We start from the raw sequence: 18,187 nt of genomic DNA, 5'->3' as shown, positions 1-18,187 counted from the left end.
ACACACACACTGATGTTATGTACGGAGGATCTGAATGCATCTTGGTGTGCATGGCCCATCCACTCCACCAGTACTAACGACAGTTGTGAAACGTCCTGTTAAAAACCTGATCATACTGACAGGAGCTGTTGCTGCCAGTGAATGGTAGTTTCAATGTGAGAAAGGGAATATGTTTTCAATACTGATATAGTTAATACTTGTACAGAGCACTGTACTTCATTTATTAACAACATTTCAAAATATCCAGATCCAGTTGTTCCTCTTTGATGATTTCATTCTAAGACTTTTTGTGGTTAACTGTTAACTGATTATTATAACAGGAAAAAATATATACTGAGAGAAAACATATGGAATCATATTTTAACAAAGAAGCAAGATTATTTTGGTAGCTCAACTTCTTTGACTGTGCCACTTTCTTTGAAAATGGGAGCTGAATTCTTCCTGCCCCCCAAAAAACACCTTAAATGTCTCAGTTATGGTGAGATAATGCCATAACGCCATACGTTAATGTTTTACTGCAACAGAATTAGCAAACTGCCAGCAGGTTCTGTTATTCAAGAAAAAAAACCTGTAAAATATAGGAAGTAAATATTTTTATTATGGGGGTATAATTAAAGTCTGTGCAGATGTACAGCACGTGAGCTGGCTGACTAAATATGCAATAAAACTAGTGCTCACACATGGAATTATATGAATAACAAAGATGATACATTTCTTCAATTATTCCTGGTAATCCTTTGGTCTACACAAAACCAAGATCATAAAAATCATTTCCAGCATCACGCTGGAGGGACTTCCTGCATTATATAGCCTCAGAGTGTAAATGCAATGACTAACAACAAATTCAGTATTTGTTATCAAAAACACACACAATCATTTCCAAGAAGAGGAAGAAATAATGTAATGTGTAAATATCAATAAGGAAGCTGGGAAATCATCTGTGTACAGACTGTAAGAACTTTTCTCAGAATGGGCTGTCACTGGGATACTGGAAACAACCCAACAGCTTTATATGAGCTGGGTGGTCAAACCGCCTCTAATGAAGAGAACAGGGCAGCACAGACATAATAAAAGTTTAAGAAAATATTATACTGTAATATAGAAATAGAGTGTCAGCAGAGGTGGCAATATCAAAGCTCTAACATGAACAGTAGTTATAAAAGATACATAAACAAAAACAAATCAAAATAATGATGCAGATGGAGTTTAACATTGTAGGCTTAAAAAATGAAGCAAAAAATATTTTATTACCTGGATGAGTAATTGGAAATAACTTCTAAAAACATAAGCAATTTCTATCATTTTTTTTTAACAATACTTGCATTACGGCATTCTAGATTTTTGCAAAATCAGTTTAATAATAAGACATGTAGAATGAGCAGTTCTACAGATAACTCAGTGTTGTTTCAAATTCCAATCAATTCAAAAATTATTTATTGATCCTAAAGGGAAACTACATGTTGTAACTCAAATTATTCAAGATTCTTTAAGGCGTTAATGTAGATGGTGATGGCTGAAGGATCTCCTGTAACAGTCTGTATTAAGAAGCCTCTGACTGAAGACACTTTGTTTTTCTTTGACAGTCTCATGAAAAGGATGCTCAGGGTTCTATACCTGCATATGTTAGTAATTTCTAATATTTCTCACCACTCTTAGCACTTGAATGTTATTAATTAATTAATTAATTAATTAATTAATTAATTAATTAATTAAATTAATTAATTAATTAATTAATTAATTAATTAATTAATTATTGTAACAATTACTAGTTTGGTCCCACACTAATGCAGAATGATATTCCATTCCTCAACCAGCAAGTGTTGGAAATCAGTCCATGTGGTTGTGTTAATCATTTCAAATGTGATACCATTTTAGGGGAAAAAATGGTTTTCTGACAGTATAAGTTATTAGAAGAAGTGTGTGGTTTCTTTCACTGTTGCAACAATGAAAATAAAGGATTTAAATGGCTTTAAAAGATGTCACAGAAGGAAGAACTCAGTGAGGACTTTCCAGCAGTGCTGTGTAGCTGATAACTTAGTGAAGACTTCCCACAACCCATTCCTGAGATTTCCCTACATTTACCGGTGTGTTGTGTAATGGTGTGGTTGTGAGGCTGGTTGTGTTTGCAGTTCTTACCATGGAGAGGGCAGTCTGGGTCTGCTGCAGCAGAGGTTCAGGCAGCAGAGAGATGTGGACGCATTCAGGGATAGTAACGGTGCCTCCATCCAGGTCAGCGATGATTACGTCCAACTGAAGGCACACAAGTATGTATCATATATCACCGATAAACAGTGCAGCATCAGATGATAAACCGGACTAATAGACATTAAGTTGTTTCTGTCGGCTGCTGTCCATTACGACATCAGACATTAAACAACAACAATTCCACATTGAGACAGAACGGTTACAGAGCTGATAACCTCTGTTCTACACCGACAAGCGATCAGAGAGCAATCTGTGGGCTGAGATAAGGACTCAACTCACACTTTTAACATAACTGATCATTCCATTTTCAACAAGTCACAATCAGACAAAAGATTATTATTTTTAGTACTCTGAAGATTAACTTATGAAGGCTGAAAACACACAATTTTATTACATTTATAAATCTTAAAGGCAGCAATCAGTCAGGCTCTAGACTGGAACTCTAGACTGGAATTATAATATTAATTGTTCTGAGATCATGGATCTCTGTAGCCGTTTGTCAACACAAACATTTCCTTAACACCAGTGAGTTGCTTTAGTTATATAGTTTTATGTTTTGCAGTGATAAAAACTCACCAGTTCCTGTGTCTCAGAGCGAAAGAAGGAATTGACACCAATGATGAAGGGGGTGGGAGTGCTCAGGACCTCCAGCAGCTTCCCGGGTAAAATGGGAACATAAGTAAAACTAAGAAAACCAGAAAAAAAAAGTTTAATGTGAACATAATCACAAACAAGCTGATCACGACTACAGCAGCAGAGCAAAGTTAACAGCTGGATCAACTGTTTTGTACAAAAACGCCATTTGAGTTAGAGCGTTCTCCATCTCAAACTTAGAGACTGATGTGAACAGGGTCAGCAAGTTTAAATAAGCCTAACCTAACATATAAATATACATTTTACTTATGATTTCTACTGTAGCTTCTCACATAATTTCCAATAATCTCTGGATTTCCAGACCCTAAATATACTCCCTAAATTGACTTTTTAAAATTACACATCTCCACGTTGGAAGGTGTTTTAAGGATCTCAGTTGTTCTCATCAATAAAAAAAAAAACTAGTTTGAATGTGGAGCGGAAGTACAAGCAGCAGAAAATATTTATCCCTCTATATACACATGTTGGTGCAAACAGGGTTTTTGCTTCCAAAGCATCAGAGTGGAAGGTCACCTGTATTTGAGGGGGAACATGATGGCCAGCAGGCCTCGGCAGGCGTCGGTCAGTCTCTGGTAGCTGCTGGACAGAAACAGGATCTTGTGCTCCGTCAGAGCAGCACAGAACAGGTACAACACGTTGACTATACCTGAGAGGAAAAACACACTAACCATTATGACAAGCCATTTGCGGAGAAAGACTAGGTTTCACACACACACGAAAAAGATATACAGTTGTCAAGCCATCTAACCAATTAGCAGACACTAATGTAGAAAACAACAGTGTTCTAAAAAGCGCTGAAATCAACCAAGCTAACTCCACACAGGAACACTGGCGTGGTGCAGTTCAACCCAACAGGCACCAAAATCGTAAAGCTAAAATTGTAATCTGTTAATATCTTATAAAACAAATTTTAAAATGAATGAATTCATTGTTTATTTCCACAAGCTATAAAAACATGGGATCAGAGTCCATACCAAGCTGCCTAAAGAGCTGGGCCACGCTGCTGCCGCTGACAGGAAGAGCATCATTGATGGGAGTCTGGATAACTTGCCGGTCGCCAGCGCCTAATGTTATTGTCCTCTACAGGTAAGGAGAGATAAAAAAATAAATTAGAATAAATTAAAGAAAAAAAAATAAAACAAATGCGACTCAAAAAAATCATGATTCAGTGCGGAGGTTTGATCAGAGTTGTGTGCATCCAGAAAACAGCGTGAGTCTGAGAGAGAGATGGAGAATCACCGAAGCTCAGCAGGAACATGACAAATTAAACCCAAGCCATTCCAGCTGATCAGGTGCATGAGGCTGCAAAAGAGTCCATGCCAGCAACCTTACAGGAAAACACCAGCAGCACCATAACAAAAGGTTTCCACGGACAATGGAGGTAAAAAAGCCACTGCAGCCCTCATGCTCTATGAACTGTCCACTGCAGTCTAACGGGTAAGAGGGAATGATCAGACTGACTACATACATCAGTCAGGCCAACAACATTCTGCAAAAACTATTTTTAACTTTTTAATAAATAGCAGATATTTCTGTGCTTTATGTAGAAGGTTTCAGTTCTATATGCCAGTTACCAGATCATTAATAAACAACATCAAGCAAGAAGTAAACAGTAAAAGGCTTAAGATGAGATTACCTAACGGAGTTTATCTCAGTGATGTGGTTTAGGACAATATTCATATATTGAGTAGAGAAGAAGTTCCAAAAGGCCCAGGATGGTTTGGCTCAGGAGGCCAAACAGAGAAAAGTGCAGCCACATCCCATGCTCTCTACAACAGCAGTGATCATGTCAGTTGACTCAGATTAGCCATTCAGTCCTGTGGGCCAACGTCTGATCATCAGGTGTACAAAATGTTTTTTTGGACAAATAGAAGCACCTAATGTGCTGCTTCTTCTTCATCTGTATTAATACACCTACATGTCATAGTTGTAAACTAATAGTGAACTGAAATTCTATCCTTGATAAATCAGAGCATCTCAAAAAGTTAATCTAGTTCAGTAATTCATGAAAAAATGAAACTGGTCTGATGGATTTATTACACAAAGTGACTTATTTCAATAATTTATTCCTGTTAATCTTTGTGATTATGGCTTACAGCTAATGAAAACCCAGATTGTAGCTTTTAAGAAAAAAAAAATTAAAAATAACAAAGACCAACATTAGGACTATAGTTTGTGTGAGCTTGATTAGTCAACAGCCCTACAGAGAAAACGGTTGTCAAGATAGACAAACACAGAGCCACAGCATGATGGCCTCCACGGCACGCTGCACCAATGCAGTAACATCTGCTAACGGCACCCTGACCATCTGCTGGGTGAATATACTGTACATACTGAAGAGTGGACAGTATATACACAATTATTAGAATAATATCAGCTAATTTCTGAGAAAATGAATTAAAGTTTAACTGTAAGCCAAAGTCATCAAACAGAACAGAAAAGAAAGCTTGAACTATACCACTGTGTGTAAGGAATCTATTCTATTCAACTAAATAAATTCACATTTCACTTCAAATTAGCTGATCTATAACTAAGTACTAATCTGGAGCCTGTGCTTGACTTTACTGAGGAAAATGGAATTGGTTTCATGTTCTTGGTCAAATTGTTGCTGAGTGATACTTCAGCTTCCACTGTCTTTATGATTTGCATCAAAATCACATAACAATTTTGAAACATCTCCAGAATCTAGGATCAGCTTTTGTTATAGATGAGATCAAGTGTTGTTCACAGACAGAAAGCATCTCAATTAATCCACCTAAAGCAACAGGTGTGCATTGATAGACTGAAGGAAGTGGGCAGGGAAATAAAAAGAAGCTGATTGGTAGAGAGAGGATGAGGATATGAAGTCAGGCTGGCGTACCAAACTGTCCTCTCTCTCCTCTGGACCCGGCTGCACACGCATTCAACACACACACGCACGCACACACACACACACACAGCAGGATAAGACATGTTAGAGGTGACTGCACAAGGTAGTCATGTATCAGCATGGCAAAACATATAGGCTGAACAAACATCATCATACCTTTGTAAAATGGGTGAAAATAGAACATTGGGGGACACACATGCAAAACAAATATTTGGCATTTTGGCAGCACAAAAACAACAATAAAAATAATAAATGGTTCCATTAAAAATCAAAATATACATAAGAATAATAGGGCAAATACTTTTCACACAGAGTCAAGTTGTTTTGAAAAGCTTTTCCCCTAAAACATAATCATAATCTCAACACATTTACTATAGTTAAATTACTCTGATGTTACAATTAATCTGATAGTCTCAAACATAAGTGTGATTAAAAGCAAAACCAAAAGCTAATGTTATTTTAAAATGCTGTTACAATAACAACTGGCTCAGAGGGAAGTGAATTCTGAGAAATCAGCTCCAAAACTGAAACAGTGGTACCAACCATAAGCGGTACTAAAAGTGAAGCTGCCTCCAGCAGACAAAAATGTTCCCAAACAAAGAAGGCCCCGACATTAATATCTGCAAGCTCATGTGAATCAAGCAAAGTGCCAATGACCTCCGGCACAGTGACTGATTCTTTCATTTCAGTCAGAGCAGCTGGCAGAGTGACAGAGGGCAAAGAATGGACTTGGAGTTCCCAGTTTCAGGAGGAGTACCAGAGATAATGTGTATGTGCTCCTTTAACGGCTTGGGTTCTAATAAACACTTGACCTCGTTCCAAAGTAAACAAGTCTTTGAAAATCAGGGAAGTTTGGACATTTGAAAATTGTGGACACTGCCGTGGCCAGAGTTACCCTCAGTTGTTTGCTTCCATTTCCCCAGGGGAAACTCCATGGACTCTTTGCCATCCCCAGCCCTTCAGCTAAACATTGCCCCCTCCTAACTGACTAATTTTGCTAAACTTAAACCTATATCTTAGGGACAAACATAGCACAAATGTTCCACAAAAATTTGACACCATTTTTGTCTGCTTTGAAGAAGGTGGGATGACCAACTTCACTCAGGTATCTTAAAGTCAACAACAATTTGTTTCATTAATCACAGACAGTTCTGTAAGACATTACTGTTGTGTGTCAAAGTAAAGCCAAAGTTAACACTGACCCTTAAATTTGACTCATTTTTCAATGTTTAGGCAAATATGAAAATATGGCTTTATGTAATCGAGAATAGCAAAAGCAACAAACGTGGGATGAAAAGATGGATGGACAGCCTGAAAGTGTGATCTTATTGACATGTTTTCCCACAGAAGACGTTACATCTGGAGAAAAAGGGAGGCTGAAAACACAAACCCAGCTGTACAGCATCAAGTTGTATGGCTGTTTTACTGCACAAGGGACTGGTGCACTTCACAAATTACATCACTTCATGAGGAAAGATGATTTTGTTAAAATATTGAAGAACCACCTCAAGATATTCACCAAGAGGTTGTAGTTTGGGCACTAGTGGACCCTAAGCATACCACCAAGTCTTTTACAGAATGGCTCAGAGACAGCTAGTTTTAAATGGTGCTTTTCTAATGAAATCACGTTATGGAAGCGTCACATTCATCCAGCCGCAGTCAAAAATATGCAGACATTTATACACAGCTCAGAAGAAATCTTGGAGTCAAGTGTCTTGCCCTCAGGCACATCGACATGTGGCAGGGTAGAAATCTGGAACTGAGCCGAATGGGCGTGTGAGTAACAGGTTCTACAGAACTGACTCAGCTCCACTAGGTCTATCAGGAGGAGTACGAGAAAATTTCAGCAAACTATAGTCAAAAGTTTAAGAAAGGATAAACAAAAAATCCAAGTTTCAAAGGCAATTCTACAAAATACTAATGTATGTCTTCTTCTGCCATTGGACAAATAGAAACAATTACTGTTTTACAACCTAACTAATTTAGTCTAATTTAATAGTGGGAAAAGTAGCAGAATTGTCAAAATATGTTTTTTGACATATATTAAGTGCCTTTCTGAAGCGTGTAGTCGGTTGCTGCAGTCTGGAAATGTCTAATGCTGATTAGATGTGATTGTCTCATTCAGATGCTGCGCTGCCAGCAGGAAGCCATCTGCCAGGCCATATGGCCAACCAGCAAGCAAACTATGACCTGCTAAGCAACCACTTTAATGTGTGTGTTTGTGTGTGTGTGTGTTGCTGGGTGGGTGTGATTCTTAATACCTGAAGAAAATCAAAATGATTAAATAAGAAAACAGCAACAAACTCGTATCTGGAGAAATGATATGATTCTGCAGTCTGAATACAAAACACACATAAGCAGGTCAGAAACAGTTGGAATCACTCAGTTATTCATGATTTGAAATGAATTAATGAAAAAAGGACACTGATTTGATTGATTGACAGAATCAATAACATGGAGCTTGTTGCTGATTGGTGAATCTTGCAGAACAGGAAAGTTACCTGGAGACAGGCCAGCAGCCAGTCACAGGCCGGGGACTGGGGAACTTTGTCTAAACTACAAACTGGGGACTCATCTATCTGTAACACAAAGGAGCCAGTGTACAGAAGGGTGCACATACAATAGGATAGCACATCTGGAACTCTAGTAGAAAGCTTCAGCTCACAAAGAATCACAGAAAATATGAAACTGACACCATCTGTGAACCCCTAATAACATCAAGTAACTGAGTTTTGGGATAGCTTGCATTTAAAATAAAAAGGCAATGGCTGAATGTGGAAGACAAACTTTTCCAAAATTTCAAAAGTACGATTCATCAGGAGCAAGAAAACACATTCAATGAGAATGATGCCATTTAAAAACTGAAAAAATGTGCTTTAAAGTAAAACACAAGATGGCATGCTGACATCCCACAACATAAGTCTTCAAGATTTAAACAATATTAATTTGAACATACATACTGCTGAACATCCCATCAGAGGTTTGCTGTAAACACATCATTAGGAAGTGGAAACGAACTGTGACAACATGCCACACTAATGACATCCTATGTGAAAGAAAGCAGGTTGTTTGGTTTGAAGGCCTATATCCACCTGTAGGACTGAGTGTGGATGGAACATCTTAAAACAGTAAAAGTTTCAGTTTACCGCTTTGTTTCAGAAGCTAATTCATGCAGCAAGCTGTAAATTTGAAGTAAATGTTGAGCCGCTTAGATAAAAATCTTTTTGTGCGTTTTGAAGAACCAAGCGGTAACAGATGAGCCCAGTCATTTCAGCTTGTTAATGTGAGGAGGCTGAGAAAAGGAGCAGGTCCTCAGAGGAGACACCTGGAGGAATCTTCTCCAGACAGAATGATTCCAAAGCCAAGAAGTATTTGCTTTGTTTTTTAGAGGAACGGTAGCATCATGGAACCCGAGGTTTTGTTGGTGGATATAACATCTCATCTAAATGAGTTGGACCTCAAGCTCCAACTCATTTAGATCAGAACACTGTGTAATCTGATGGCAGCAGTCAGCTCCTTATTTGTTTTTCAAGTTTGATTAAGAATGTATTTTCTAATTGCAGTTCTCATTACATTTTATATTAAAAAATAGAGCAGCTTAAGTTCACAAACAGAAATGATGATCCTTTGAACTCATAATACATATGATATTTTGTCCAGTTTTCATCCTAAGAAAAACAGGTAGCAGTCATAACTTGCTCTAATGTCGATCACAGCATAGTTTACTGTAGTTCCAGTTCATTGTAAAAACTTAGAGAAAAATCTACTTCCCTGCTCTACACATTACTTGCTGTGCTTTCTCCCAACAGACAGCTGTTCGATGTTTGTCAGTGATCAGCAGCTGAGTAATTGTAAAGCATGACACAGATTATTAGACAAAACCCAGATTCCTTGGGTGAACTAAATAATGTGGACAGCCTATATAACAAGCTACACACAAAAATAGGCCATGGTTTGAAAAGTTAGCAGCATGAAACACAGCTGGATAAGACTACGCTGTAACAGTTATGTTTTCCATCAGCATTACCCGCCTACATTTAATATTTGTCACATTCAAAGCTACATGAACATCCTTCTGTGTGTGTTTCTCCTGTTGACCCCGGACTGGGCTCCATGTCCGCCTGGAGAGCCATGAGGTTGACCCTGACCTTCAGTAAAATCTAACCAACCTTTTTACAGGGTTACCGCAGCTGCAAGTCCTTATTATTCTCCATCCATCTCTTCCTGTGTGACGCGCAAGTTGATAATGATGACTTAGAGGAATTAGGTGGATACAGCAGAACTGATGTGATGAACTGGTGTGAACCAGTAATTAAGGCAACACAGGTTTCTCATTAAGCTCAGGAATATTAAACTAAACAGTCCCACTCACACATTAATGACCACCTGTACACCTGTGATCCAGCCATTATAACAGCTGATCTTGGCTCTGACCAGAGCAGAACTAACATGTCTCATGCAGGTGTTGGTCGGTTATCGTACCTGGGAGCCTCCGGCAACAGGGATGACACAGGTCAGCAGGTTTCCGATCACAGTTTCTAAAGGCGTTGACAGGCCATCTACATGGACGGTGTAGATCAGACCTAGGCAGTTCTGTGGAATCAAGGCACAGACACAGAGGTTAGAGGTCAGCAGGGCAATGTAACAACCACACTAATGATGCACTAAAAACTATAAATCTGTCACTTTTTTCTTTTTAACACCTAGAAATATACTGGGAAAGCTGATGACGTCCTACCCTGAACGCCTCGGTGTAATCAAGTCGAGAAACCACCACCAGGCTCTTCGGTGCAAACAGTTTAGAGTGCTGAACTACAGCTGGCTCCTCGTCTGCCTCGTCAGCATCGCCAGCATCAACCTTCTTCAGCTGAACACAGAGGAGAAACAGATGCTGTCACGACATCAAGCTGAAATGAAGTTATTGGTGTTCAGCTTCCTGTGTGATCAGCTCAGAGAGACTGTGTCTAGCTGGCGTTCCTCTCACCTGTGGACTATCCAAGCCCTCCCAGAAAGTAAAGCAGGCACAGTAGTGACGCTCCGAGTTTATGTCAGTCAACACGGCAACGAAGAAGGAGGCCGGCTGCCGCTCTGGAACCAGCTGCCAACCGCTGGGCTGGCAAAACTAGAGTGGCGGAGGGAGAGGAGGTGATGACAGCAGGAAGATTAGATAATAAAAGGTTTTACCGTAAACAACGAAGATAAAACAAATTTTCAAATTGATGTGTCATAGTTTCATATTTGATTTCCCTGATACTCTCTAGTTGAATACTGAAGGTACTTATTTAAATGAAGGCTATATACAAATCAGCAACTTGGTCTCTCATAAACAAAACACTGATTTAAAAATAAATTACAAAATATTAAAAATAAATGAAGTAGCATCTTAATACAATAAGAAAAATACTAATTCAAGTCTGATCCATAAAAAAGACAATAATTTTTCAGAATTTTAAATCATGCTTTAACTTGAGCACATTTTTTGCAAAGATATAAATATGTGTGAAATTATCATGTACAATGTGCCATAAATGTTAGGAATTTCTATGTTCAACTTACATTTTGCATAAAAGACCATGTCCAAAATTATTCTTACGATGAGAATTTCAAGGTTCTAGAAAATTTTAAATAGTCTGATGTTCTAAAGCATCCAAATTAACTTTCAACAGATGCTTCCAGCTAACCCAACAGGTGGAAAACAGCAGGTAGAGGCTCAAACAACAGAGCACAGTGAGGAGTTGCAGCTGTGTGATGTGGCCCTATCTGAACGTGCTCAAGTCCCAGTGGCAACAAAACACACTATTATTAAAACACACATAAAAGACTGTAAAAAATGTCAGAGGGAATGGTAGAAATTCAAAAGTAACACCTGAATTAACTAAACTGATGGTAAAAAAAAAGGGCATGAAAATTAGAATGTCCTGCAGAATGTGGGCTATGGAGGTGGCATCGTCTCCAGGCAGACAGTCCACCACACACTCAACAAGGAGGAAGTGAGGATGGTGATGATCTTGCCCTTCAGAAAATCTAATCTGGACAGGTTTTCTGTTGTGTGGTGAGATGAAATGCACATCGTACCATCCCAGAGCCTCTATGAATTTCATCCCATCATCTTATTTTGGTAAAGCCACAAAAAAAACATTTCATCCGCATGTGAATGCTGTTAGCTCTATCTGAACCACAGACAGTTGTTGTTATTGTGTCGTGAGGAGAGTGAAAGCCCTAACCCTGACAGGGCTAAATCCATACACAGGAACATGACAGTCAGCACAGACTCACCAGTTCAATGCCTTGTGGGAACGGACTGTCCTCCCAGTCTTTCTCAGGAAACCGCTGGAGAATGCGACCCTGACCCTCACCCTCCACTGTAGGAGACACACAGAGGAGCAGAGGAAGAGGTCAGTCTGGGTCATCTGTAGTGTTTGTTGCAAAGTCTGTTTCTACAAATAAGCTTCTGTTACAAATCATTTATAGATCATTCCAAAACATTCGGCTCTCATAAAAGTGTGTGCTTATTTACATGATCTAGCCAAGACGACATGCATGCGTTTCCTGGACTACCGACTGCAACTACAAAGACTGGTGCCAATCATAGCTTACTATGTAGAGTTTTAGGAATCAGAAGAAGTTATATTAAATAAATTATATACATCTGCAATACATATAGATATGTATATGCAGGGTTTCCTCCAAGTAAAGCCTGGTGGGAAGCTGCCAGGCTATACTTGTGTACCCTCCAGGCTTAGCATTGCTTATTTATTTGTTAATTTTAATGTTTGCATCTTTTTAAGACTTTATAGTTGGTGTTCAGATTTTAATCTGAACACCAATTATATGTTCCAATAACATATAATAATCAACTGATATTTTCAAATTTCCTGTCAACTTTAAACATTTTTCAGCTCAAAAACACGGCAGGCCGCTGGATGAATGACCGCTGAGCGCACCGACCACCAGGCAGTGCTAAATTCCAAGTATATAGCGGAGAGTTCAGAATGATCAAAGTGTGCTTAAAAATCTATATAAAAGTTTTTTAAATGGACTTTTGACTTTAGATTTCAATTTCCAGGAAGCAAATAATTACTCAGCACATTTTGACCATAACATGTTTTCAAGATGTTGCTTCTCAGACCAACAGATAGTGTAAAAATGGGATGGATTATATGTGTATTTGGTGAGTCATTGGATATTAATTTGACTGGTCTGTCATGCAGATAGCCTTGAGAAGAAATGTGGTTTGAATTGGCACTACACAACTAAACTGAATTAAATATTTGATGAATAACTTGGTCTCTAAACAAAGCCTTCACTTTGCTTTTTGTATAAGGACAACTGCCACATGACATCAGGAAAATAATGTTTTACACTGACGATATGATGAATAATTTTAGACTCTTTTCTTTCTCTACAGTTACACCAGGTCTTTTCCACTGTGTGAGCTTCAGTGTCTTTTGCTGAAAACAGACACCAGGGAACTACAGACTGCTGTAATACAATTAATACATAATTACACTTATAATACACAGTATCCTAACAAATATGACCCATGGTCACAGATATTGCCATGACGATTGCGTTTCAGTACTACATATTGAAACTCTAATGGGGACTGAGCCAGTCCATGCCTTGTGACTCTCCCCCACAATTTTGAATAAACAGCAATAATGATTCTTTCACACATTTTCCTTCCACTCAACTCTCCATTAACATGCGTTGACACAGCATCGACTTACTAATGACCTTTTATGGCTTACTCTCCTTGTGGAGTGTGTCAATGAGTGGAAAGCCAGCAGTCTTCCCCCATGATTTTGATGGCCATAAGCTTTCTGTATTAAAAATATTTTTTTATTTATCTTTTGGAAAAAGGCCGATATTATCAGATACATCCACGTATAGCAGTTTCATCTGGGAGATGGGCTAAACTGTTGCTTCCTGCTGATTAATGGAGACTTTTCTACTGTTGGTGTGAGCTTGGCTCATCACAGAGCCACAATAATACAACAAAGAGAAACTTTTGTAACCAACACAAGCCAGTCTTTCAGCTGGGTTCCGACTGTAGCCCTGCTGGTCGCTTAAAGGAACCATTCATCTGCACAGAGAATACACTCTACTTCCAAATACAAAGGAAACGCAGACAGAAACAAAGGAGCACAAAACCAAGTGCTAATCCATGCTAAAAGAAGATTAACACCAGTTTTTACACACCATAAAAAAAAAAAATCAAAGTTTGCGTAAATATACACACACTTTTTCGCTGGCATGAAAATGTGCGGCAGCCACGCAAACTTTTTCTGTGGACAATATCAAACTACAAAGCGTCAAAACTCACCTAAATACACTGAAATCTGACTACATTCGGTGTTATATAGACCAAGAAGCATCGAACTCTATGTTTTTGAGGTTTGTTTCATGATTTTAATTTTATTGTTTAAAGTAAACAATGAAACTGAACCACATTTATCCTCAGACAATAACATAACACTCACACACAAAACAAAGAAAGCAAAAATAAAAGGATGCGAAAATCTCACTAGAATGTAAAAAATACATTTCCTCAGTTTTTGTCTCATAAAGATGTAACGCATTGGTCTGTGCGCTGAAGTGAATGAAATGCATCTATGGGGTAATTTCATTCTCACAAAAAAAAATAAAAATAAAACATGGTTGGATCAACAGATTAACTGTGGAGCGCTTTGGCTCTGATGGAGAACATCACCAACGGAAGGATTCAGGGGGAGCAATTGATCATATTGAGCTGCTGGGAAATGTTGATGATGGTGTATTAGTGCTTAGATTAATCCAGACTGATTATCCTGGAGCTCTGAGCAGAACTTAAAGAAGAAGCCGTGCAGTACCGGGACCGGTCCAGCTGCAGTCATCCTTCAGTGGAGCCACCAGCTTTGTGAATGTGCCTTTCTGGACAGAAAGCGACTCTACTCTTTAAATGTACAACTTATGCACATGATTCCACTACTTATAAGAACCGTCTATTTTACCCACTCAAAGGACTCTCTGACTTTCTGTCTGTCTTTGAATCCCGGCTGAACGCTCTGCTGTTCAAACAGGCATTTGCACAATCTCTTTTTTTTTATTTATTATTTGGATTTTCTTCTTTCTTTAAGATGTATTATTTTTGTGAGGTAACCTTATGTTCCCTGAAAGCACCTTTTAAATAATATATATAATAATAATTATTATTATAAATACTTATACTGCTACAAACAAAGGACATTGCCATGGTTATTGCTTCCCGTGGTGGCAGACTTCTGGGTATTTATACTAATTTACAGATGTATTTATGGAGGCGACATGGTGGACCAGCAGCTGCGCTCTATTTCCCGCAAATTTGGATCTATAAAGGAAAGGTGCGCGGCCACGTGCGTGTGCATGGTTTTATACATCCGAATTTTTTTGTGCGCCGCACTTTTCTAAATTTTTCCGTACACCAAGGTTTAGTGTGAAAACTGCACACTCTTATGCATGAGGCCCCAGGACATTTTACAATGGACCAATCAATTAAGTCCATTGATTTAATTCCTAATTAAACATCCCAATCCTTTCCAAAGGTGTATTGGTGTCCAGTTTAATTAAGTATTACTTTACAGCAATAAGGCCGTTCATAGTGCTTTACATGACAGAAATATAAACAAAAAACATTACAGAAGACATAAAAAGTTGCAATCCAGACTAGAATTAATCAATGTTCCAGCTCTTATAAAGCCACTCTGAACAGGTTGGTTTTAGCCTTGTTTTAAAGGAACTCAGTGTTTCGCCTGTTTTGCAGTTTTCTGGAAGTTTGTTCCAGAAAACTGCAGATGCTGCTTCTCCATGTTCACAAGAAGACCTGAGAAGTCTGGAAGATTGATACAACAGCAGATCTTTAGTGTATTTTGGTGCAATCATGCACATTAGCGCAAATCACATTATTGTGTACTCTAATAATGTACAATATTACACTAATAATATGATGATACTATTTTACAAAGTATCTTGTAAAATACTTTGTAGAACCCTTAGAAGTCAATGTATTCTTAGCCAGTTGTTTCAGTCTGTTATTAACACAATCTCTCTCGCACACACAGGAGCTAAGGCAGCTAGGCAAACAGAGAAACACCAGCAGTCATCTTCACAATAGTAGCATTTGTTCCTAAAATATAAGCCGTGAATTTTTATTTGCGTGTAGAAGTACCATCCATCCACCCATTTTCTGTACACCCTTGTCCCTAGTGGGGTCGGCAGGGGTGCTGGTGTCTATCTCCAGCGAACGTTTTGGGCGAGAGGTGGGGTCACCCTGGACAGGTCGCCAGTCTGTCGCAGGGCATGTAGAATTACCAGCTTATGCATATTTGATTTCAGTTAATAAAAATGGGACAAATGAAATCACATACTTTTTAAGGCTTCAAAAAACAGCTTTTAATATAAAGTAGAGCCCAGTCATGCCCTTATTAATTCAGTGACACATTTAGAGACTTGTCATTTTGCACTCTCTTTGTACTCTTGGACCAGCATAAAATGCCACTGTGCTTAAGAATGTGTGAACCATCTTACCTCAGAAGGGATTTAATTATGTATTTTCTATTTTGCTTTTGTCTCTCTTTTCATATCACTCAGCCTTTGTTGTATTCATTGTTATGTTTGTCAGTATTATTGCTGTTTTATCTCCTTTTGTCAACTTATAATGCAAAAAATATATATATCAGTGAGACACAGAAGAATGTACAGTAACTGTGGACAAGTGTCACTGTTGTAAAAAAAAAAAAACTAAGTTAAAAAAAAAAGGGACAAAACGAGACATGTAGGGGTCTGGTTTAGGACCTCAGTCCATCAGTTGAAGCTGGACATCCTGCAGTGGAGGGAGAAATGAGTAGAAAATGAATGTGGCTCACCAAGCCACATTCACAGAAACAAGTGAAGCTATAGTGTCTCTCTCTGTGTCTGAGTCCAGCTCCCGCCACATTCTGGGCTGGCTTATGGGAAATAAAATCCGACCAAAGAAGTCCCTTTTCCACAAAGAGGCCTGATTACCATTCTGCTTCCAGATGCAAAATACATGAATAAAGACAGTGTGTGACATTTTGAATGCATCTGTTTCTGTTTCTGAATCTGTATGGGTGGGTGAACCATTACAGACACAACATAGCAGTTTCTTCTACTGGAGCAAGAACTACTGCATAACTTTATAATTCAACTTTGCTGAGGTGGATAAAGATCGGCTTCATGTGTAAGTATCGGCCGATCACTAATCTCCCAAACTGATGGAAATCTGCGCTGATTTGCGAGTGCAACCCCAGTTTTAATTCAATTCAAAAATACTTTATTGACCACAAAGAGAAATTAAATGCTGTTGTAACTCATGTTGTTCAAGGTTCTTCAAAGAGAGTTTGAACATACTCCTCCTCTCTCTTCTCTGTGGTTCTGCTCTGCAGCTTCTGGGATTAGTTCAGGTAACATTTGAGATTTTGAGATGCTAATCATCTGCTCCCAGTTGAAAAACAATACATTGTTGCCATAGTTAGACAACATTCTAATTGTCCAAAAGTAAAAAAAGCGCAAAAATTCTTTCATCAATTATTCCCTCAGCATCCAAAGCTGAGGGAACAAATGTCTAACCATGCAGTGAATCAACCAATAAAAATATAAACAGACATCTAGAGAAAGAACCAATCAGAACTGACGTAGCAGAGCTGCTCCAACATGCTGCCACCATGAGCGACACATTAATAGAATTAAATAGAATTCTCCATGCGTCAAATATAAAATGAACAATCACTCAACTCATTCCTATGTCGGTGAGTAGGTAGAGGATTTTATCTCTCGTCAAAAAGTATGATTATTAATGCATTTTTTCCCCAAATTATTTAATCTATAAGTTCACAAGGAAATATGTTTGCTGCTAAAAGCTAAAGTACATTTCCATCGTTTGCTATACGTTGATGGTTAAACATTTCAGTGGTTTGTGTGCTGTTGCTGTGGAAACTGGTGCAGCCCTCAGGTCCAGTTCTCTAAAGAGGCCATGTAGACAGTTAGCTCCAATAAAAAGGTTATTATCGTATGAAACAACTCCTGGAGCTCTTTGCACATTACTGATTCAGAAACAGATCCAACTGGTCCGTCAAGAATTTCTCTCATCGCATCAGCCCATAAAATCTTTTAAAAAAAGAAAAAAAGATCAGTGATGGTTGGGTTTCTGAGCCCTGAACATTAACATCCTGAAACAGTATGATTTCAAGAGTGCTACATCTCTCTAAAAGCCTTTTTAAAGTGTTTGATATTTCACAATCAGTTAAATATTTCTTTATCTATTTTGCCAGAGGAAATGAAGCTACCAAGTAAATATGCACACCATGAAATCAGGCTTTGGTCTCCTTAGACCCCTCTTCACTACGCAAATAAGTAATAAATGACAGGCTCAAATCCTGCCAGAATTAGTATCAATTTGGAAAATGTGCGTAAAGATATTAT

At 38.4% G+C, this 18,187-nt stretch overlaps 1 protein-coding gene across 6 annotated transcripts in view; it reads right to left on the bottom strand.

Annotated features, from left to right (window-relative positions):
• sbf1 (SET binding factor 1) overlaps positions 1-18,187 on the bottom strand; it is a 62,697-nt gene that overhangs the window by 25,001 nt on the left and 19,509 nt on the right. For 3 of the 6 annotated variants that reach the window (XM_023349862.1, XM_023349865.1, XM_023349863.1), the window contains exons 2-11: positions 12,005-12,090; positions 10,713-10,850; positions 10,467-10,595; positions 10,211-10,321; positions 8,230-8,307; positions 5,720-5,749; positions 3,834-3,939; positions 3,373-3,505; positions 2,782-2,890; positions 2,137-2,250 (exon numbers count right to left, since the gene is read on the bottom strand). In XM_023349862.1, coding sequence (XP_023205630.1) covers positions 2,137-2,250; positions 2,782-2,890; positions 3,373-3,505; positions 3,834-3,939; positions 5,720-5,749; positions 8,230-8,307; positions 10,211-10,321; positions 10,467-10,595; positions 10,713-10,850; positions 12,005-12,090 — 1,034 coding nt within the window. The remainder of the gene's footprint in view (positions 1-2,136; positions 2,251-2,781; positions 2,891-3,372; positions 3,506-3,833; positions 3,940-5,719; positions 5,750-8,229; positions 8,308-10,210; positions 10,322-10,466; positions 10,596-10,712; positions 10,851-12,004; positions 12,091-18,187) is intronic. The other 3 variants (XM_023349864.1, XM_023349866.1, XM_023349867.1) reach the window with 3 other exon arrangements.

This window comes from Xiphophorus maculatus, chromosome 17 (genome assembly GCF_002775205.1).
Source record: "Xiphophorus maculatus strain JP 163 A chromosome 17, X_maculatus-5.0-male, whole genome shotgun sequence".
NCBI lineage: Eukaryota > Metazoa > Chordata > Actinopteri > Cyprinodontiformes > Poeciliidae > Xiphophorus > Xiphophorus maculatus.
The sequence above is the reverse complement of the archived record's forward strand: the minus strand, read 5'-3'. Positions and strand labels throughout refer to the sequence as shown.